At 37.5% G+C, this 24511-nt stretch overlaps 1 protein-coding gene across 1 annotated transcript in view; it reads left to right on the forward strand.

The window, feature by feature from the left end:
• ipo13b (importin 13b) overlaps nt 1-23669 on the forward strand; it is a 67082-nt gene extending 43413 nt beyond the window's left edge. The window contains 14 exon segments of the mRNA XM_042335193.1: nt 232-379; nt 927-1108; nt 2056-2082; nt 2640-2774; nt 9240-9383; nt 9642-9722; nt 10614-10751; nt 11704-11800; nt 17269-17321; nt 18608-18674; nt 19407-19465; nt 21087-21176; nt 21537-21718; nt 22374-23669. Of these exon segments, the coding sequence (XP_042191127.1) occupies nt 232-379; nt 927-1108; nt 2056-2082; nt 2640-2774; nt 9240-9383; nt 9642-9722; nt 10614-10751; nt 11704-11800; nt 17269-17321; nt 18608-18674; nt 19407-19465; nt 21087-21176; nt 21537-21718; nt 22374-22470 (1500 nt within the window). The 3' untranslated portion in view covers nt 22471-23669.
• Nucleotides 23670-24511: the final 842 nt, after the last annotated feature.

Genomic DNA, 24511 nt, shown 5'->3' on the forward strand with positions numbered 1-24511 from the left:
AATCCTAAATATTAAGGTTGTCATTTAAATATACTTTTGGAAGATATTTTCGAAGGATAAATTAACCTTTTTAAAACACAAACTTGGTATTTTATACCTTCGGTGTTAGGATGGGAAAACAAATACTGCATAAATAGTAATGGATACTCATAGAATGCATTTATAAAATAGGAACATACTTTTTTGGAACATTCTTTAACTTTTTTTCTTTTTCCTCCCTTCTAAATTTAGCACATTGAAGCCTGTTTGTATGGGTTTCAGTCCATTGCGGAAACCAATGATGTCAACTATTCCGATGTTATTCCAGGCTTGATTGGACTTATCCCAAGGATAAACATCAGCAATGTGCAACTAGCTGATACAGTAATGTTTACCATAGGTAAAGTGGCTTTTGACTTAGTTAAGTATTACTGATTATCCTTTTACTAGGTCAGTCTGTTAGCTGCTCTCAGTGCAAATCATTTATTGAATCCATTGCAGTTAAGTGCTTTGAGACATCCTCCTGACGTGGAAAATACTTTATAAATTGTGTTAAGAAATATCGTGAATTGCTCATGATTAATGTATAGTGGAACCTTCCTTTTGCAAACATGAGGGCTCTCTGTTGTCATTGGAACGCCTCTTAAATCCATTTAAGATGATGTACACGGCCAGTTCCCATGTTATGGAAACCATTGATTGTATTTATTGCCAAATCATGATGGATGATTTCTGGATAAGCACAATTATTTTCCATTTATGAAAATTGTATGGGCCGCGTGACTGCTGTTGTCTCACTTGCGGCCCTGGGAAGTTTATCTTGTAAGATTATTCCGCAGAATGACAAAATGCTTTCTCCCCTCCCCGCGCCCGCGCCTTCCAGTTTGTTGCATATTTGCTGGTAACTGGTCAGATAGTTTCAATAATTTCCTCCATTTGTTCTGCAGGTGCGCTAGCTGAATGGCTGGCTGATCATCCAGTGATGATTAACAGTGTATTGCCATTAGTACTGCATGCTTTGGGAAACCCAGAGCTTTCTATATCTAGTGTGTCCACACTGAAGAAGATATGCAGAGAATGCAAGTATGACCTACCTCCCTATGCTGCTAATATTGTCGCCATTTCTCAGGTAATTGATGAGCAGTTATAACATCTTTATATCACCCATTTATTATATCCATTTACATTTACACGCCTCTGAATGGAGAAAAGTGCTTGTGATTTTACTTGAAAGTGAAAGACACTATTATTGCAGGATTGAGCTGTATTGTAGAATTTCCTTTTTGTGTACCAGTTCTTAGCTGGGGCACGAGGTGGTCTAAGTACATTTGGAGAAAAGTAGCATGTAGTTTGGAGGGTCTCTTGCTGAAAAGTACATGGAATAACCAGCAATCGATACAACCATGGACCTAGTAGGTCTACTCCCCAAACTAAAAGGAGAGACCTTTGGGTGGTGGTATTTGGGGGACAATGGCTGGAGAAAGTACTGACAGATTATCAGATCTTATTCAATTTTGGTCATTTCACACTATGCTTGTGGCCCCAAATTGAAATAAAGCTGAAAATGCCAGTCACAAAATTAAAATTTATTTCTGCTTTTGCGCCACTCTCCTGAATATGATTCTGTTGCCAGGGTTGTGCAGAATTGATGTGGGCAAATTACTTGCACTTGCCTACAGTTCCTCCTTGAGGAAGTTGCATAGAGATGGGTACAACGTAATGAATTTCGATGTCAAATTAATTCCGGGACCAGTGATAACAGTTTTTTAAACAAAACTGGCAGAATGTAGAAGGTTGATGAAGCACATTGTTTTTTTTGTGTGTTTGCCAACCGTAAAATAGGAAATGTTTTCCTTCACTGCATTTGTACAGAGCGGGCAAACTCCAAGCTATTTCTAGAAATCACAGTGATTTGAGTGTACAGTTTTGTTTACATGGGCACTTTTTTTTAGAAATAAATGAAAGTTAAATCTGTTACATAAATGTGTGATGCGACAGGCCTGGATTTTAAGGGCTGTATTTTGTTTGAAAGTGAAAATGATTTAACAGATTTTGTTTTGCTCTCATTTCCCACAGGACGTTTTAATGAAACAAATCCACAAGGTTAGTTGATTGAAAATTGCTTGTTAATTTTAATTTGCAGCAAGTTTTAAAATGTGTTCAGTTTAACTTGGAGGTATACTTTGTGTGCTGTGAGGTTGCTTTGCCAGTTCTGCCTGGAATGTGGCTGTAGGTACCACAAGGCCTAATTCCATCATAATTGTGCCTGTCATATTCAATCCAATAAGATTGGAAATACAATTGAACACGTGTTACAGAAATGTTAATGGTAGATTGTTGCTGCGCAGAAACTGACCATGTGGCCCAGCTAGTCTGCGGGAGTTTTCTTCACAAGCCACCCTAATATAATCCCACTTTACTGCCTGCTCTACATGCCCCATAATATAGTTTCCCTGAATTTCGAGCCATTTTGCTGATGTTAATCTGATGAACTGGTGCCCATTTTGATCCTCCATTTTACTAATTGTCTGATTAAAAACAAGCTGATCTCTCAATCATTTGGTACTACAGAATAGTTGGAATAGTGTTTTTTTTCCATTGTTTAAAGTCTTTACTTTTCTTCTTGTCTCTCACTGAGCTGTCATTTTTTCTCTCTCAAGACAAGTCAGTGTATGTGGCTGATGCAGGCACTGGGATTCCTGCTCTCTGCTCTCCAAGTTGAGGAAATCCTTAGGAACCTGCACTCGCTCATCAGCCCCTACATCCAACAGCTGGAGAAACTTGCTGATGAGCCGGTATGTACATTGAAAAGCCGGCAGCTAATAAACTCTGCCCTGAATCCAAGGCTTCGGAAATTGCATGAACTTCTGTGTCTGTGTCTTCTGCCTGCATGTCACCTACAGTGTCTTAATATTCATCTTCATTTTCATCTTTTGTTTTTTGTAGGTTTTCCTGTGTTTTATTTTCCTTCTGGCTTTTCCTGTTAAAGTTCACTCCTATCAAACCATATCAATTTTACTCTGTATACGTCTGTCCGGTAACCAATCAATCAGTGCAGAATTGTCATACAAGAGAAGACTAAGCAAGCTTTCATACACTGTATTTTGCATCCACTTTTCAGCAGTCAAATTGCATCCTTATCATTGAATCATTTATAATTAAATGTAACCTTTTGCCCTTTTGTAGGTTGATTTCCTTCAACTGCCTTTCGTTAGACGTTGTGCCAGTTTCACAATCAAAAGACGCTTTTAAACCTCACATTTAATGTCTTGATTTGATTAATGTAGACTTTTGTTCGGTCACAACAGTATTATCTTATATCACAATTTCCAGAGTATATGATGTTTCCCTACAGAGCGCAACTTCCAACCTTTTTAAGGGGATAACATAGGAATAAGAATATTCATGAGATGAACAACGCGCATTTAAAAATCTAAATGGCATTTTGCTAAAATGTCACCATATTAATCTTTTAATGCAATTATGCACTTACTGCTGGGATTTGGGTGACATATCAATATTCTAAAATCAAGAAAAGGCCATTGAAGGCATCTCATTTGCCTGTCATTCAGATGGTGCTCAGGATCTGTCATACTATTTATTGGAGAGTAGTGTTACACTTTGTCTACACAAGATTTTAAACCAGGTTGAACTGGTGATTTTAAAAACACTGTAGAGCAAACTAAGTAACAGAATATTCTGATTTTATACAAGCTCCCCACAGGGGCCTAGGATGCAGCTTTCTTTGAGAATCACTGGACTTCAATTCTGTGCTAGACAAAATCTTTATCACCACATCATCACTTTGTGGATAATTTGCAAAGATAATGTCCAGTTCTTATATTTCTATATCCTGTATGTTTTGTTCAATGCACAAGAGATCCTTTGCCCCACTTGCTAAGTGCTTATCAGTGAAAACATGCTTCCCATAACCCATGTTTCGTTAGTAGTGCATGTCAATGCGTCACTCTGCTCCCACTTTTGGATTCCACAGCATTAGCACTCCAGAGGCAGCTTCTGTTAGGCAGCTTTGTGTCCATTTAAAATGTACTTTTATAAATGTTTCACTGCACATTTGAGAAAGATTAAATTGCCTTTAGGAGAAAACTGAATTTCGTATGTAAACTGGTGGTTTGGAAGGAACGGGATCAGTAGCTTTATTTACAGTATCTGTAGCTTTTTTTTGTTCGTAACTGTATGGAGTACCTATTCAGCAGGCAAATGTTCAACTTCTGATGTCAGAAACTAGGTTTCAATGAATTGTGATCTGTTGTGCTGATCGCTAACTCTTGCATGTTTTTATAAGAAAAAAACATTGCCACCAGGATTCCCTATCCTTACCCATACAAGATTTCAGGGAAGAAAGTGGGTTACTTATTTTTGTTAATAAGGAAATTGTTGACACGGATCCTGCTTAAGTTTTCTCTGGTAAGTAAATATTAACTGGAGTTCTTTAGACTGAATTATTTGGTCCATAATACTCCTTCTTCCCTGTAAGTTTTACTTTTCAAATTGTGCAAAAATCTCCGCTGGCTGCCATTTTCTCCGTGGGGGAAAATGAGAAAATCTTTTCAGTGTTTCAAACGGTGCAGTTGACACCAGATGTATTCTCTTCAAAATGGATTTCCTGTTCCATTTTGTTGTGAATGGTTGCTCGTATTTAAGATTGAAATCATGTGGGTCACTTTAATGGAGCATTAGCAAGAACATATGAATCTATCTAGTCTCAATCATTTACAGTGCTATCAGAAGCTTGGGTCATTATTTAGACATTGTTGTTGAATTTGTTATCAGCTGTTCCTTGGGTGAGAATAAACTTGCTGCCAAATAAAAGCTCAAATAATGCATTTTTTCAGTGCATTGCCTACCCATCTAGCAAGAAGCCACTATTTACTGATTCTGTGTAAAGATTTGAAAATATATCTGGGGTTCAGGTCTAATCAAGGAGAGGAATGTCAGTTTTGTGAATAGGAAATTTACTTTTTTGGTGACTCCAGTATTAATTTGAGCTTTCCCAGGTACAGCAAGTATTGAATGTAGCATTAAGCTCAAATCTGTCAGGGCAATGCACTGTCGTGAAAGGCGCTATACAAATGTAACTTGTTTTTGAGTGGGGTACACAGGGGCAGACATTTCCCATTGCCTTTAGGGTAAATTATTCATGGTGGGTTTCAAAGTAGCAGCTGCAGTGCATCATTTTAAGGTCCATTGTCAAGAGAATTGCTGCCTTTTGTTGGCCAAGATTAGTACAACACCCCTTCCAATATCTTATCCTTATCAAGATAAATGAATTTGTCATTGACGAGGATGCAATTGACTATTGCAATATAATATAAATGGTTGACTGTCATCAATGTCACTATCATTTCTTGGATGAAACCAAAGTGAATATATGGCTGGGCTATATGTTGCTGTCCATTTTGGAAAATAGTGCTTGCACCAGGCATTCTGGTTCCAAATCATTGACCATGAGAACAAACTGTCGTCATAGCACTAATTTTTAATTGTAATTTTTTGGATTGGGTGAATGATTCTTTATGTGAATTATTCCGAATGATTTTCATCTGTTCATTTGCATGCCATGAACTGAAGGCATAATTTCTCAACAGAGAAAGGTAGGAGAATGGCAGAAGCTGAAATACAGGTTCCATGCTGTTCGGGAGACATCTTGTTGAAAGCTCCCAATTAGCTTCATGCTGAAAGCTCTAATTACAACTTACTGCACAGTTTCGTCCTTGCTATTTTATCGCTGTATTTTTGAAGCATTCACCTCATTAGTCGCCATCATATTGATTTTTTTCCTTTTTTTAAACAAGGCTCCAATTTTTACATTTTGATGAATTTTCATTAATTATACAGAAGAAGAATTAATTATTTTCAGTACGAAGACTTGAAAATGACTAGCTGGATATAGACTTACAGAACCAAGAGCCTGTTACTGTGATAAGGGTTGTACTTAAGGTGCTATATATGTGTGACTTATTTTTGCAGAAGGCTGACTCTCTCCCCCACCCCCCTTCCCTTACAATTAACAGGTAAGCCTTTGTGAGAACTGAGGTGATTGAGCGAGAGAACCATATATGTTGTTGAAGGTTAAACAGTTTCTAAACCTGTCTCCTGAATGTTAAGTCAGCTGCTGAAATCTTCTATCAATTTGAACACAAAATTTACATTGAAATTAATACGCTTGGAAATTTACCTTTTCTTACAATTTCTACATTTAGTTTTGAAACAAATATTTGAATGGATTTCAACCTGTGCCTTCCATTATTTTGAGAATCACATTTCAGTTTTTACTTTCAGTTGAACATCATGCTTTCAAACAATTAGTTGTAATATGTGTGTTCATAACTAGGTCAAGTGGACCAATTGATGTAAATTGATCTTGAATTGAAACTCTTCTGGATAATTTACTAAATGTTCATATGCAACTCAAACAGCCACCCATTGGCAGTTTAAAATAGGCAATGCAGAGCAATAAGTGTTTTCACCCATCTGGGAATGGTATCCTGCAAAACCCTTTAACTCAATGCTGCCTGGTTTCTGTAGCTTTAGCTCCAAAGATAAATGATACAGCTTTCTGAGAAGGGGGGTTTCTGGTATCAAGCTCCTTGAGGTTAAGTTAGAAAGGGTGATATCTGATTCCAGCCAAATATATTGGTGGTTTGGAAATGTGTTTAGCATGTCGGCAGAGTGGTTTAGTAAGACACCCTTAGCTTAAGTTTTCTGGTAGTATAGTTTTTCTGGCCAAATACTTGAGCTTGAATACTCTTGAGCACAAGAGCAGCTAAGAAACAATCTTGAGGTATTTTGAGGTGAGAAATATATTTTTCTCATTTTTGCTCCCCTCCTCGCCTCAAAAAAGTAACAACATTTCCATTGCAATTGGCTTATTACTTATGAAACTCAAAATTATCTCTTGTGTTCCTTTATTTAGAGCAATGTTGAATTTGTCTTCATGAATGTTCAACAAAAAAAAATCAGTTGCACTCAGTGGTTTAATGAGTAAAGATGGCACTGGTATCACACTAAGACGTATAAACCAGAAGGTCATGGATTTTATTCCCAGCCGGCTCAGTTAACAGATCTCAGCTGTGACAGAAGTTGGGGAGCGACAATTAACCTGAGCATTCTTGTGTTGAGGGGGTAAAATTCACTTGTTTCTCTGCTCCTGATATACACTGTGCATTTAATAATAATAATCCTTGCATTTGTTATAGCGCTTTTCACGTCTTCTAGACGTCCCAAAGCGCTTCACAGAATATACTGTAAAGTGAATTGACTGTATATTTGTGGGCGAACGCGGCAGCCAATTGCGCACAGCAATGTCCCACAAACAGTTATGGATTGAAAATGACCAATTTATTATTGTTTTGTTTTTTGGAGGGATTATTAGGCGTGCGTGTGTATGCATGAGAACTGGTTCAAACTTCACTCTCATGTCTTTAATGCTCGAATAGCCTATCAACAATTGTCTGATTTTGCACAGAAAGAATGGCTTCCAGTGTCTGTGGAATCATGCCGCAATGTTAGACAGTGCCTTGAACATAGGGGAGGAGAGCAAATTGATCGAAGAGGAAATTGTGCCTTAAATAGGATTTGCATCAATTCTCTCTGCCAACACTTTGAATCGTCACCTCACGTATTCAGTGAACTTGACTGCTTGAAAGTACTACTGCCAGTTACGTTCATAAATACCTGCTTATTTGTCTGTAACCAACAACTGTAGTTTATCTTGTACAGCAGGTGTGGAAATCGGATTGGTTACTAACGTACCTCCCACAGTTGTGATCGACAGCTTGAAAGCATCTGGTGAAACTGAGAGCATGCTGTTCAAGTGAAGTGGAAGTCACAGTTTGTAGGTTTCAAATTCATTTAAAATGTGTATATCTGACTTTTTAACTGTATAATTTGATTTTCAAAATTTAATTTTTACTTCTGAATAATTTAATATTTGGAACTGAAAATCTCTCAAATCAGATTTACTTAGGTAAATTTGTAAGTTTTAAAAGAATAGAAGTTTAGAAAGGAGTAGTTTGTGAAAAGTAAGTTGACAGAATGTGTTGAGTATTGCATTCTGCTGAAGTATACAAGTCACCAAGTGATCTCTGAATAATATGAATGAATGTGTGCGAGAAAGTAGTATGTACCAATGTCTGTCTCGTCGATTATGTGTTAGAGAACAGAGGGATGCGTAAGAATTTAAACTACAGTAATCCTTCACATCAGTAAGGCACAACGTGCACTACAGAATAACAATTGAAGATGACTCAATCTTCTGCATATGCAGTTAAAATCTAGATTTTTTATATAGGCTTGACAGCATGTAAACGGTAGTTTGGGGGTGAAGGGAAGTTGAAGAATGAAATTTCAGTTGCTCTGTCTGAGTAAATGTGTACTCCATACAGTTAGCTCAAAGGCTATGACTAATGTTTTAATTGATAATTTGTGAGGTTCACATCACTGATTATTCTTGCAGCGGATGTGAGCTATTTGCATTCTGTCTGCCTGCTCTACGTGTTCATAGTGTTGCAATTTTCCTAGGATTAACCTTTTATTTTCTGGAAGGTGGGGTTTGACTGTCCAAGCAATACATATTCCCAGTCTTCTGTAGCCTAAGATATTAAAACAAATTGAACCTATTCTGTCAAAAATAGAAGCTGCTTGGGAAAGGTTCCTTTTTTTTTAAAAACTAATATCTACCCTAAAGAAAAATTATCACCATCTTCTTTTCCCTCCCTCTTCTTTGTTCATTCTCTTATCTTCTGCTGCCTTTTCAGGTTCATGGAGTTTCTTTGTGATTTTCCTCAATTTACATTTATTTTTTTCCTCTATCTAGTTTTGTTGACCTCTTGAGTAGGTATACTTTTTTTTTTATCTTTATTTGTAATCCGCTTAAATTGTATTCATGTATTCTTGTTGCACTCTGTAAATTTGAGAATGCTTCTGAAAATTTCAGATCTCCTTCGCGGAACATTGTGTAATATAGTAATGTCGCTTTTAGTTTTGCATAAATAATTTGTTGACATCTAAAGTAATTCTTTCAAGTTAACTGCGACCAGTTATTTTCCTTTTATTAGATTTATTTATTTATTTGTTTGTTTGCTGTGATAATTAAACTCATGTTAATTATTATGAATTGTTATGGCCATTATGAACATACTTAAGTTCTGATGCTCAGTGCATCGATCATTTAAGTTGCTCATAATTCTGTTCTGTTTTCATGCAATTATAGCTTTGTTTTTGACCTTCCCTTGCAGCCAAATCCATCAAATAAACTAGCAATTATACATATTTTGGGTCTGTTGTCCAATTTGTTCACCACATTGGATATCAGTCACCATGACGATGAGCCGGAAGGCACTGGAGCAAAGAAAAAATCCACCTTGCAAGGACCTAACCCTGTAAGTACTAGCAGTGGTACTGACATGGGATTCTCATGACTTGATTTAGCCTTTTTAGAATTACAATGTTATTGATGTAGCCAGGGAAATATTTGTGGGGGATTTTTTATGATTTTCTATGGTGGAGTCAGGCTCTGCCAATGTTAAGCGCTCTGAGACACTACCCGGTGTGAAGGGCGCTATTATAAGTGCTTGTTGTTGTATATGAATTTAATTTGGGAACAAAAGCAATTGTTAACAGTGATGGTTTGCCCGCAGGTGGTGGTGGTTCTACAACAGGTGTTTCAACTCATCCAGAAAGTGCTGTCCAAATGGTTAAATGACGCTCAGGTTGTAGAGGTAAGGGAGCCATTTGAGGATGCAATATAATACAAAATTACATTGTACAGCACCTTTCATATCAGGAGGATCCCAAGGTGCTACAGTAATAGAATGTTCTCAATAGATTTAATGTTTTTCAAAAATGCATTTTATAATTCTTACTCGTCGGACTAAGGTTATTTTTCATACCCTGTTTATTCAATCTTTCTTTCTGTAATGAGGGATTAATTATTTCCGTGTGTTCAGAGAGTATGATTGTGGTGGGAAAAATATCTTGTTTCTTGTTAAAAATTAAACCTTCAATGCAAGGGAGGCATAATGATGCATCAGGTTAGAGCTTCAACACAATGCACCATAGGATAGATCATAAGCTTTGTTTGGATGAAACCCTTTCTTTGAAGAAGACCATCAGTATTTGCTTTTTATTATAATATCAAGCTGCCAGTTAAATCTCCAGAGTCCTGTCCTCTGCCACCATTCCTGGGAACCTGTTTCAGTGGTTAATTACCCTCTTTAAGATGCTTCCTGTTGTTTGCCCTAAAATTCCTTTATTCTGTTTCTATTTCTACCAAATGTATTTTTTACGCTCACCTTGTCTGTCAAATCTTCCACTCCCTCAAATAAAGCCTCTAAATAACATTTGTCTTGCTTAGTTGACGGGGTGAGTCAAATGGCCTGTTGTTTTATATATTAAAAAAAATGTTTTTGGTTACGACCATTCTCAAAGTTAAGTGCTTTGTGATGTTCTTTGCCAATTAGATTATATAAAGTTTCTCATTTCAAGGAAGCTCTGATGCCATAAAGCCTTGTGCATCAATAAGATTTAATTTCTCCATTTGATCAGATCTATTTTCATCTGTAATGATCAAAAGGTTAGATGGTTGCATGATTACATTTTTTTTGTTCAAGGCGGTGTGTGCAATCTTTGAAAAATCTGTGAAGACTCTGCTGGATGATTTTGCACCTATGATCGCACAGCTTTCCGAAATGCTGGGTCAGATGTACAGCACTATCCCACAGGCATCTGCGTTGGAGCTAACACGACAGGTAATCAAATGTACTTAACTAAAAGAAACATTCAACTGAAATAGCAGGATTTTGCGTCCTTCCCTGCAGGATTTAAATCAAATGGGTTGCTGAATTTTACATTGTTTCAAGCTCATCACCAGGCTGATTTATGATGCCTATGCTGGAATCTAATTGACACTGCTAATATATAAATGCTTTATCCGTGGAAATTTTATTCCAAGGAGAGAGAGAAGAAAGGCTCATTTTCCTGGGTGTGAGAGACATTTATTTAACCATAAATGTGGCTATCAATGACTTATCGATGTACAGTATTTCAAAGTAGCATAATTTCTCAAATGGCTGTTAATGTTATTGAAAATACAAGCAAATGTTTCTTCAGAAAACCGTTTCTTTAAAAAAACATGCATAATATTACAACCATCAAGTGCTCTTCAGATTACAGAAGTTCAAAGTGTTTTTCTAAGGGTTGAAGTACACAACTTGGGGGGTGACAGAGAGCAGAGAAAAACAGCTTAATTTTGGATTTTCATTGTCCACGTAGATCATGGACCAGAACTCTACAGTCCATGCTTGTACTGGGAAGTTGAATAAGGAGAAAAAAAGAGCTGCTGCAAAATTTATTGAAAACAAATGAAACTTATCCTGTACCAATTGCATATTTTAAACTCAGGTGTTGTATGGCAACTGATTCTATTTTTTTGCTGCATACCTGAACACATTTTTTGTAATTGATCTGTTTTTACATTCTCTTCCTGGTCCTAGGAAGGGACTGCAAAAATCAGATCAAGTACAAGGCAAGTTAGCCGGGGTGCTGGATCTGCTGAGCCCAGTCTCATTTCCTTGGTGTTGACAGAAGTTTGCAAGATCATTCTCGTGGGATTCGCCTCCTATTGAACATTCTTTGTTTCCATTCTTCTAACAATGTAACGCAGCCTGGGTAACATTTGTCTTGGCCTCTTGTCTCTTTCAGCTGGTGCATATATTTGCCAATGATGGAACTCATTTTGTCCCAGTAAAGGCCCTCTTCCTGCTCGTTACTTCTGTGACTCTGTCAATTTTCCAACAAGGTAGGTCACCACCCACTAAATAAAGATTGATAGAGTTGATAAACACTCTAGCTAACAGGAATGACTTTGTGTTAATTGACTGTAGGAATGTTCCACCATTTGGAGCAGGTCCTATATCTTCCCGCTTGGCAGCAGTGCCACAATAACGAGAAGAATTAGTATAACTTTCAATAACAATATGCACAAAAAGAACCCTTATTAAAAAATAGTTAGAAAAATGGAGGAGAAAAAGAAAGGCAAAATTGAAGGGGAATGAATACTCAAGTGGAGAGAAGACGCTAAATAAAGGGACACGAAGTTGATGTTAAAATACGACCTCTTGTTCCTTGCTGCCAGATAAAAATGACAAAGCAGCTTTGAATGTTGCCTGTTTTTGACATGAAAGAGGACCAACATCTGAAATAATACAGTAATTCAACTGGAGTAAGGGGCGGGTATGAATATCAAGGCAACTATTTTAAATTTAACCCAGGGTTGTTTTTCGATCCAGTTGCATTAGTCTAGACGAGAAGCTGTTTGCAGGTGATGAGCTGTCGCTGTACTAACTGAATTATAACTGAATGTTCACAAGACATTGTCATCCTAAATGGCTTTTTAGGGTTAATCTGGTTTGTATAGAATTACTATCTGTTTCAGTCAGAAAGGTGTTCAGATACTTTTTTAAGATGTTGGATTTTGGACTAAAAAGGATTTTTTTTAACAATCAACTAACTGCTGATCACATCATTGGAGAAGCTGATATTTCAGCTCATTGTTAGGTGTAATCGATCGAAAGCTGTGAACTAATGGATACATGGTAATTCAGGTCATTTATACTATGTACTTGCCTGATGTTTGCTGATATTTTGGTGTGCTGCTTCCAAAAGGACTATAAAATCAGCAGAGTAATGTCAGCTATGTTCCGGTTAGCAGTTGTTCAGAACATTTTTTTTAAAAAAGAAAAATACTGATATGTAATAATAATAATAATAATAATCCTTGCATTTGATATAGCGCTTTTCACGTCGGGAGGACGTCCCAAAGCGCTTCACAGAACACACTGTAAAGTGAATCGACTGTATATTTGTGGGCGAACGCGGCAGCCAATTGCGCACAGCAGTGTCCCACAAACAGTCGTAGATTGAAAATGACCAATTTATTACTGTTTGTTTTTTGGGAGGGAAATGTAATTAATGTAGCAAATTAATTAAATTTCTACCTATTGAAAAGAGCTGAATCTCATCTTCTCCTCCTCTGTTAGTTGAAGCCGTCTGTGGGGGAAAAGGCAGTGTTTTTCGTGGACGTATATGGAATGCTGCCTTCCTCCATTCCAGACATGTGAAAGCTCTCTGCTCATGTCATGGTGGCAGTGCTGTGTGAAGATGCTAATAAATGTTTGGGCTGAAGGTTCTTCACTGATGTGATCAACATTTTTAAATTGTTCATATAAATGTATTATTTTAAAAAATTGTTGCACTTGTCATTTACAGTAATCAATTGGATCTTTCTAATTTGCACACAAAGTTTCTAAGAGGCAGACTTTTATAATGTCCTTTTTTTAGTAACGTGATCTGTGGTACATGAATGTTGAGTTTATGGAAGAGCTGTTACTGTATTGATTGTTTTGAAAGTGAGCCATGTTGTTATTCTAGTTCGTGTCATATCTAAAGAACCAGGTGTTGTTCTTTTAATGAATAATTAATGTAGCAAAATGTGTGAGCTTCGGCTGGAGGATTTCAGAGTGAAATAATGTGTAGTATTACGAATCCTGCAGCGCACATGAAGTCTAAAAGAAAGTAACAGAAGCCTTTGTAATAAAAGCTGTCTGTGACCTTCCATTGTGGGATGCATTTGTTTCTTATGATCATAATTCAGCATTTTCCAAAAGCAAAGAGCAAGATGCTATTCCCGTCCAAAGCTGCATTTTATTTAGCTATTGTGGCCATGAATGTGGAATGAACAGATGAGCCACAGCACAGGAAGAAGATTGGACCCTCCCCTGTAATGTTCCAATGCAGTGGACACTTGCTCTCAAAATGTTGGTCATGTATAATATGCTATGTGGTTATGCTGATGAGCTTTGTGCCTTGAGAATAAGATCTAATTATTTAATTGTTTTAGTGTGCATTCACTCAATGTAAATGATTTGGAGTAAGATGAAACAACAACAAGATTACACTTGTATAGGGCCTTTCACGTCAGGAGGACGTCCCAAGGAGCTGGACAGTGACAGCATTTCAGATTACAGTCTGCTGCTGCTGTTGTTTTAAATCCATTGACGGGTGTCATTTTTTCCCATTTACTTGAAGCCTCCAGACAGGCAGAGCTGCCGATTGTCCCATCTTTGTGATTTAAATGGCACTGATTCAGGTTCTGGTCTTGAGTGTTGTTTAGAGAATGGAACGGGTGAGGTGAAAGTAGTCTGTGTAAACACTTCTGTGCTGGAATTTAAAGTTGTAAGTGACCTTGCCAATTGGAATGTGAGTGTTCAAGACAGACTGGAAAAAGAGTAGTTAATAAAAAAAGGGAAACGTTATTGTGGATTTTAATAAGGTGACATCGGTGAAAATTATTTATCCATAAGGAATGCTTAGTATGGAGTACTGCTGTGGTTTTAATCCATGTATTAAGTTTAAACTGATTTTACACTTCAATTTTGAGAGGCATCTTGAACTTCAATAATAGTTGGCTGTGTGTATATTCAGGGCATGGCTGAATCCATGCTGGATAAAACAGATTTTTGGGGGGGACGGTAAAAATCATCAATCTGCATATTTTCCTTTTTACATTCTTGATGCAACTTTTCTACATTGTGCAGAAAATGCTAATGGCTTTACAGAGCAGTGCATCTCATCACCTCACCAGGCACACAACTACTACCTCTATTAGTATATCAACCCTTGCATTAGATGCAGTACCCTATCGAGGAATGGTTCAAAGCAAAATATGTAAAATGTAAAATATAGTGATTGCATTTGTAGGTGAGCATGGTTTAACATCTCATCTAAGCATCTCCAGCAGTTCAACTACAGGATCCACTTTGCTCCTTGTGTGGTGGTGCTAAACCTGTTCTTTAGGAATCTCATGAAATTTCAGTTTGGGAGTGAGGGCAATACTCTCGCTCAACCCTGTGGACTGTCACACAAGAAGTGAGGGTTGAGCTTGAGTTTTACTCAGTGATGCATAAAACAGTGATTATCAACAGAATATTGTATTCCAGTCTTATCTGATTATAAGGCAGCACCAACCTTACAATGAGTAAATTCAACCTTTCCCAACAAGTCCCAAGATTAATATTATCATCCTTGTCATCTTGAGGCTAAAATAATAGCTGAGCATCTTCCTTATGACTGCTGTCAATTTTCTAACTGAGATAAACTCCCGTATTAAAATTGCGACTAGCTGAGAATAATTTTCTGTTAAAATCTGTTGCCATGGAAAAGTTTAGGTTCATTGCAGGTTTATCTTGACCCTTAAGCACATTTCTCACAGCTGTGCAGAGCACTGCGACAACTGATCGTGTATTAAAGACGAGAAGAAATTACTAAGTAAGGATTTAGAAAATTGGCATAATAAATTATTGCACCGAGCTTTTGAAGGTTTACATTGGAAAAGGAAATGAAATTCACATTACCGTGAAAGATAAGATGATATAATCTTAACAGAGGACTCCTGGGGTCTCGGATGGACTCCTATGGTTTCCTTTGAATATGGCCAACAACTGATGAAATTAAAATCCACCCTTTCCTGCTATTCTTGATTACAAATGTTGCCAAATTTTCTATCCAGCATAGCCTGATAAATATTCAAGTCACATCCTGGCAGGTTCTATTTGACGTAGAAGTGATGCACAACTATGAGAATAGTACAGTTTCTGCAGCTGCTTCTGAGTTCCTTGTCAAAAGTGTTTTGAGTGCTGCAGATTCTAGATAGTGCAAGGTGACTGTCAGTGAACTACAAGACGCTAACAAATTAATCAGACGTAGTTAGAAATAAAAATCAGTGCATTTCATGTAGTATTTCATCACATTGTTGGTCTCAAAGCAGTTCAAGATCTCATTTCTGCTGTGAAGTCTCGTGACTATATATTTATAGGCAATCATTAGGACTGTTTGATTGAATTGCTATTGCTGGATAGCAGTGTCTACTATTCAATATAATTTTATTGCAAAGCAATTTTCCAATTTAGGGGGTTTGCATTCTGTGGGAGGGTGGGTAAACTTGGTGCCAAATTCCCTGAAAATTTATGCTTTTAAGAAATTGTTGTCTTTGGGTCCTAAAGAAATGGCCAAATGTAATCAAGTATAGAAACCTGCTTGAAATACTACAATATCTAAGGAGCGAAATGGCGTTAAGATATCACCCAGTGACGCATTAAGGAATACTGACTGAAAGGTTACAGGTTTGCTTCCCTGGTCTATGCTGAATTATCTGATCTCAGCCAGAGTGGTCGTTAAGCTGCCACAATAGCCATGTGAACTCTGAACATCCTGAATCTTTGCAAAGAAGGCCTCAGATGCAAAATTGTATTAATCCTTGTGTTTAGTATCACTCCTTTCATGTTGGGAGAATGTCCCAAAGCGCTTCACAGGACATACTGTGAAGTGCAGATGCACAATTTTGTAGGTCAGCCTGACGGGCAATTTACACACAGCAATGACCCGCCCGCCTAGGGAAAGCATGAAATGAATGATTATTCATTGAATTGGTGATGATGTGTGTCTGCTTGTTGTGGCTGTTTTTACTGATGTGGCAGTCGCTCTTGTAACAGCTGAATTGAGATGAAAAGGTCGGCAACAAAGAGCACCACCGAATGAAAAATCCTGTTTGCATAGCTGAAAGACCGGTTTGTTTGTCTTGGAATTTGAGGAGCTTTGTGACCGTGACAGTTGAATGATTTGCACCGTCTGTATGGAGAAGATTGGAGTTGAAAATTGGCACAAGTGCTGAGCTGAAGTATAATTTTAGTCAGTCCAGTTGAGTCTTGGATTCTATTAACCTGGGATCAAGGGCCTATTGAGTTGAATTGAAACTTTTAACTGAAGGATAATAAACCTGCAAATTGCAGTGTCTGATCTAGATCTGTACAAATGTATATGTCAAATAATATAAACCATGTAAGTCACATGCCAAATTGATGAAATTACAGGGTGACAATTTCCCTTAACATTAATACCGTGGTTGGCCATCAAATTTCTGTGAGTTTATGATCCTCTTGAGTGTTATCTCAGGGTTTAAGATCTTTTTATTAAAAAAAACATTTCCAAATTTTTTTTAAACTTATCTATACACCTGGGTTTCAATCCTGTTTGCAGTTTATTTATTTTAGGTTCTGAAGTTTCATATTTCTGTACGTTCTTTTCTTTAACTGCTTTAAGCTGTTCATTGTATCCCCTCACTGTAACTGTTATGTAGAGTTCATGAGACAATAAGAATATTGATTTGCTGTTTGTATATTATTTCTTAAGTTACATCTTATTATATTTTAGGACCCAGGGATCATCCTGATATTGTTGATTCATTTATGCAACTCCTGGCACAGGTGTGTTTTTGTTATTTCATTCACTTTATTTTTTCGTTTAATTATATTAAACCTGATATCAACTTTATTTTTTAAAAGAAAAACAAGCTTACAGAAATGCATTGTTAGGTTAAAACGAGGTTCTTAAGGCATGACAAAAAATGGTATTGAATCTGTCTCTATTTTATGGGCTGAGTCAGTCAGTCAGTCGGCATGAGATGCGAGCACAGTTTTGCTGTTGTGTCGGAAGGTTGTTCTTTCTGCACCATAGTGAAGGAAAAAGGCGTTTTGAACCTCCATTCACGCTGAGGTTTGGAACAATTCTCTGATGATGGTTTGTACGTTTACGCTCCGTTATCTTGAATCCAGATGTTGAGCAGAAGGTCATGAGGGACTTTCAGAAAAGGGCGTTGTGGGTGAGATCTGAACTAAATTGGTTCACAAGCTCGTACAGCTGAATACAGTTGGAGCTACCTGAACAAAGGCACTGGTTGGATGAGTTCACTACATACTTATAATCCAACTCTGCTTCCTTCAAATAGAAAGTGCTCAGGATTGTGAGGACCATAAAACAACTTTGTCAAAACACATTGTCAAATTTAATTATAACCGTAGAATTTCACTGCTATTTTTGGGGGCTGCAGTATCTCATTCTCGTGCACGCATTCACCTGTGCTCTTCGTACTTTGCCATTCATGTGGTCTGTCTATATAGTGTCTATTATTATAGGAGGCTCAGAGATGTTCATCCACCGTAGGTTCTTTTTAGAATTTTTTTAATATTGCATTGCAAAACGTTTCACAGCAAACCTGGTCCTGTTCATCCTCTCTTTTTGGGGTGAAATAAATTCATTTCAGTTAGGTGTTTTCTTATTTAGTTTCCCCTTTAACTTTCTTTCCTCCTGTTTTTCCCCCCAACCCCCCTCCAGCCCAGATTCCCAAGGCCATTTGTTCTTCCTTGACTAAGAGCAAGTTATTTTATTTGGAATTATTGATTTTATTTTGTTTGTTCCCGTTGTGGACATGCATCCCTTTCACATGTCTGGCCCCCCCATTAACCAGTTTGCCACAGCACTTTTATCCACCAGCACTATATACTCCAAATAATCTGAAAAAATCTCTTGTCTGGGGTATCAAAATGTTGAATATTTTTCACGAGAAACATAACTTAATGTTGTACCAAGTGAAAATCAGTAAGTATGAAGACTGATGACACCAAGTTAAGGATGGGTTCATTAATGAGGGTCCACCAAATGAACTGGTCATTCAATGTGTTGTGTGTAACAAACCCTTGTATCTGATTCCTAGGCTCTCAAAAGGAAGCCAGATTTGTTTTTAGCAGAGAACTGTGATGTGAAGGCTTTGTTTCAATGTGGTAAGTGATGGAAGTGTCCAATTTAATCTCCTTACCTGCAGCTAGGCTTTTGACTGTTTGAGTTTTGTGTTTGCAGCAATTTCAGCCCTTTCAGATTTAATGAATTATTTTGTCATTTTGCGATTTGGAACCTGGAGTATCAAACGATCAAATATTAAATTGTTTCAATTAACATTTACTATGGGAAATTCTGGAATTGAAACTGCATAATTTCATGCTTAGAATGTTCTTCTGTCAGTCATTTGTTACATAGTAAATTCTAGTGTGTAATTCATGCCATGTTGCTGATGGTGATGATTGGTGCTGAACAATCTGGATTATTCCCATTTTTACACAAGAGTTTCTAGATATCTGCCAATGTAGATCAGACGTATGTGTAATTATTACACCAAGTGATTGATTGTTTTAACTGCAGAGTTAAACTCTTCTATAGATAGATTGCAGATGGGTTGATTACGTCAATCTTTCTTTAGTGTTTTACTGCCTTAATGGTTGTGCTGTTCCCTCCCTTTTCAGTGCTATCTGCAACTGCTTCAGTTCTGGGGCTTAGGTATAGATGTGTTGGTTTAGTAAGACGTTGCTGTCTAAAGATACCTAGAATTGCTCAGACTTCACTTTGTCATATACTAACAGTAAACAAATAGTGTGTGCGTGTTGGGGTTGGGATGGGAGAGGGGGGAGTGGTGGCATCTAACAGTTCTACAAAATATAAACGCATCTCCTTTTTGCTAGGGGTCATATCTCTGAAATTCCCAGAAGCTCCAACAGTGAAAGCAACATGTGGTTTCTTTGTAAGTATTTTATTCACTTCTCTGCTTTTGAGGAAATGATCCATTCTGTTTGGACTTAATTTTTCATTAATATTCTTTCTCTGTGTGAGGGGAAAACACTGCATTTTCATGTTCTGACTTCAATTTTAATTACCTAGTTCTAAATACTAGATTATCCAATGATTGTATTAATTAAATCAGCTGTGGCCAACAAAATAATCATAGAAATAACAAAAGATTTATGCCAGATATCAAGAAAAATTCAATCAAGAAACGTGAATTTGATTGGCCAACCAAAAATGTTGCCCACCCCTGCTATGAATCAAGAAATATTTAATCAAAAACATTTGTTTGGTTGACCGCCACTCTGCTTCTTGTCTCTGTCAGTGGGCCAGCATTGCAGACCATCTTTTTAAGTGCATTCCCATTTAACTGCCATGTCGTTGCCCCCCCCACCCCCCAAAAAAGACCAAAACCTATGTTATGAAAGCATTTTTAAAATTGCTCTTAAATACGACCTTTTAATTGATCTATTGCCCCAACCTTTTCTGACTTGATCCAAGTGTAGGGTTCCTAAGGCACCAGTTTTGTGGCATCAGGTCCATATGCCCATTGGTACAACACCAATTTGTGTTTATATAGTGCCCTTCACGTGTGGTAGGGTCCCAGAGCACTCCAATGCTCATTGGTAATGGTCAGTGTGCATGTAAGCGGGCTATCTGATGGGAGAAGCTTGGCTATCCCAAGCCTGACGTAGCTTCCATACCCACACGTCTTATAATCTTCATTAGCCTGGTGTTGTTCTCAACCTTTGCAGCGCACACACTAACATGCTGAAAGAAAAACTTATTACAGTAGTATTACTAGTATTAATAATAGTAATAAGTAGTAATTACTGCAATATTAAACAAGTAGTAATTACTGCAATATTAAACAAGGTCTAAAACATTAAACTTATAATTTTTTTTCTTCTTTTCTGTTCCCTGTTAACTTTCTTCAACCCAACCTCGACCTTTTCTTCTAAACCTTTGTTTTTTTCGGTCTTAAAACCTTTCAGTTTCCTTTCTCTGCCTCCCTCGTTGCCACATGTTAGTGACGGAAGAAACTTTAATTTTTAAGACTTGTGATTTGTGGCTGAAAATGCTTTTGATAGGTCAAAGACTAAACAGGAAGCTGAAGCTGTTAATATGCCTTTTATTGAACTATTTTGGGGAAAAAATTTAAAATCTCATCCAAACTTTTATTTCATCTTTGAACATGTATTACATTTGCATGCAGAGATTTCAGATTAATATCCTGCTTGGATTAATGTAGTAATGTTTTATGTAATGGTCCTGGAACAACTTTTTAAACTGTCCTCTGTGAAGAACCAAGCTGAAAAGAGGAAATGCCAGCACAGCTTTAGGATCCCACAATTTCTATTTGTATGAACGATTGGTTAAAGGGATTGGGAGCTTCAGTAGAGTAAAGGGGTTGTCGAGCATTGAAAATGAACATTGAAGTGAGTTAGGTTACTGTTGGCAATTTCAGTTGTGTTTCTAATCATATACTGAATAGTAATGCAGAAGTCAATCAGTTGATATAATGCTAGCATGTTGCTAAGCTGTATGTTTTTCATTGCTTGCTTGTTTTATTCTGTTAGACTGAACTGCTACCCCGTTGTAGTGAAATCCAGCCAGTTGGCCAGGTTGTCCATGAGAATGGGAAAGTCTTGTTGCAGGCAGCTCTCGAGGTAAGGGGTTGAAATGATTCAAGTGGCTGGAAATGGTATGTGGCCTGTCAGTCAATCAGAAATACAACTTACATTTATATAGCACCTTTCACATTGGGAGGAAGTCTCAAACCTCCACTGACGCTACCTATTCTAATCCTAATTGATCTTTCTCTGTACATTTTTATGTTCTCTTGAAATAAGCAAGCAATTATTTTGCACTTATTAATAACCACTTGTGACAAAGCATCCCACATTTTATATATCTCTAATGTAAATACATTTCTGAATGCCTCGATGTTTATTGATGAAAAGCTGTTTGACTTGCACTGATGAAATGAGATGGTTTGCCTCTTAAACCCATTCTCTTGTGATTGGTAGGCTATTGGCGGACAAGCTTCAAGGAGTCTGATGGACCACTTTGCAGAGATTTTGTTTGCTTTGAATAAGCATTGTATAACCTACTTGAGTATCTGGTTAAAAGAAGTGATGCAGCAACAGAATTTTCCGTCAGCCCGTCTTACACCAGAACAAAAAGAAACCTTTAGTCAACAGATTTTAAGGTATGACTTCAAAGCAGAATGGACCAAATAAAGCCTTTATTAATTTGCCAAGTACCATACTGAAATGTGTTCCATTCCCAATATTTGGATGATCTTCCTGTCCTAGTTAGTAAAATATGTCTTATTAATGCTTTCTACCTGTTGAATTATTTGCGATTAGATTGTGACATCGTTTCCATGGATTGTAATTAATACTTTAAGCAAGAATAAAGATTTGGATTTTTGAGAAGTGTTTGCACATAGTGATATCTATTTCAGAGCATTTGAACATTCCTACTTTGTGTCTGGAGAAGATCCATAGGTTAATTTATTACAGTAGTTAAAAGAATGTTTTTTTTCTGCTTTCCTAAAGCGTATTGTGAAACAAAAAGGAAAAAGTTCTGTGTAAAAGGGTAAAATATATGTTTGGAGCATTGGGAACTTGTATCATTAAAAATTACCAATATAAATGAGAACCTTTTTAGAATATACAGTTACAGTGCTAATAATAATCGTTAGATTTGATATAGCGCCTTCTTGCATCATTGAAATGCCTCAAAGCGCTTCACAGAATATACTGTAAAGTGAATTAACTTTAATTATTCATTGTTAATTATTTAATTGTTGTACTGAAAGCACTCCTGTGTGTTAAAAAAAATACAATCTTGTTTTACAGAGAACGTGTGAACAAGAGGCGAGTGAAGGACATTGTCAAGGAGTTCACCTTGTTGTGCAGGGGGCTTCACGGCACAGAATACGCAGCCGAGTACTGAGAGTCCACAAACACTCCTCGACCGCATGCTTCCTGTGTCCTCAACAGACATGTTTGCACCGTTTTCTTCTGTAAAGTACATTTTGCTGAGAGAGACTTTTTAAAATGGCAACTGGGGCTCCTGCCCGCACTACAGGATCCGGGAAGAGAAAAGGATACCTGCCCTTGAGTGTAGCCATATAATGAGGCTTTTTTAATTTAAAAGAAAAAGTGGACTTCCTGCCTGCCTGCCTGCCTGCCATAGGGCTGGTAAATTTGAGAGAAAAGGTGCAAGGGACGTTGGTTGCCCCTAATTTGCGAGTAACTTGTGTACATGTTTTGTGTCGTATTTAAAGCTTGCTCCTGGAGTCCTGTGGTTTTGGCACTTTTGTAAACACATAATGATATCTAGTGGAGGGAATGTGTTAATCCCAGATGATTCAGTTGTGGAATAGTACTGGTGATGCTGCTATAATGTCTGAATGAAGAATCTAACTGGCATAAAACCATTTTAAATCAATCTAGTACCTTTGTTAAGCTGCTTTGCTCATTTTGTATTTTCTTTTTTTCTTTAATTTAATGACAAACGTGGTGATCTGGGCTCCTGGTGAGAATATGACAAGAGTCTGGATTTATTATTTTTTTTAAATGGCTTTTGGTCTGTAGTTATTGCCATTTGTGAGTTTCAAAGGGCTGGACATCTGATTAAAAGAAACTGACATTCACCTGGGCTTCGACCACTGTCCATTCTGACTTAGCAAAGTCACATTGGGCCCAGGAAGGGAATACACGTGTTGGTTGATGACCGCTTTGCCAATTATACCTATTGCACAATGAAAGCAGTGAACCGAGGAACGCAGACTGTTTACTCCCTTCCTTCCCAAAGCTTTGAAGCTTGGAAAGCGTTGTTACAGCTCTTACTTCATTTCATGTTGTTTGAACCTTTTGTATTAGGCATTGTGCTTCTCTCTGTACAAGAAATAACCCCATACCAGCTTAATGTGCCTCCAAGCTGTTCTCACCTTCTTCCTGTGTGTGTATCCTTGTGCTAATAGAACTTTTTGGAAGTTCCACAGATATGGTGAGCACTGGTCTCAAAAGTATGGGGAGGAAAGGAGGAGAAAAAAACGGGCTAATTTACTGCTAGTAAGCTCTCCACTGGGAAATGGTACTGTAGCCTGTTGGTTTTCTATTGTGAAATAAAGCGTCACTTATAATTGAGTTGTTTTTTTAAAGATCTTTATTCCCAAACTGCAAGTGCTCATCAACGAGACCACGGTCTGAACCTCGACTTTTCAATGATTGATTGACAGAAGTCTATTGACTACCTGTAGCTCAGTTGTTAGATCACTCGCCTCGCAAGCGAGAAACCTGGGTTCGACTCCCGGCAGGGCAAAACCTTGGGCAAATTTCCTTACTCCACATGCCTGGTAATAATCCCTCAAGGGAAAAAAAAAACAATAATAAATTGGTCTCTTCAATCCACGACTGTTTGTGGGACACTGCTGTGTGCAATTGGCTGCCGTGTTTCGCCCAGAAATGTACAATCAATTCACTTTACAGCATATTCTGTGAAGCGCTTTGAGACGCCGAGAAGACGTGAAAAGCGCTATATCAAATGCAAGGATTATTATATTATTACCTTGGTAACGTATACGGCGACTACCTGAATGGAGCAAGAAAGTAGANTTTTTTTATAGCATTTTATCGCATTTGAAATGTCTTCTTGAATCTGGAGGATCTCTGGCCAGGATCTGGGCAGCGACTCCCAGCATCCAACTGAAGAACAGGTAGACAGGAGCTCGGTTTTAGTTTTGTCACCTGAAAGAGGATACCTCCTGACAATGTGGTTCACTGGCCTGTCCACCCAGATGATGACTGAGTTCTGACACGAAGATTGAGCAATAAAAGTATTAAACATTTTTTGAAAATCTAACTGGTGTAAATGTGTAAGATGCGTAAGGTTTGTATTGCTGATTATATTCACTTGTGGTTTACTTCCACACAATGTTAGTGGATTTGTCAAATACTCTTGATGCTTTCTCTTTACCCCCCCTCCGCCC

This window comes from Callorhinchus milii, unplaced genomic scaffold, assembly GCF_018977255.1.
Source record: "Callorhinchus milii isolate IMCB2004 unplaced genomic scaffold, IMCB_Cmil_1.0 Scaffold5, whole genome shotgun sequence".
In the NCBI taxonomy this organism is placed as follows: domain Eukaryota; kingdom Metazoa; phylum Chordata; class Chondrichthyes; order Chimaeriformes; family Callorhinchidae; genus Callorhinchus; species Callorhinchus milii.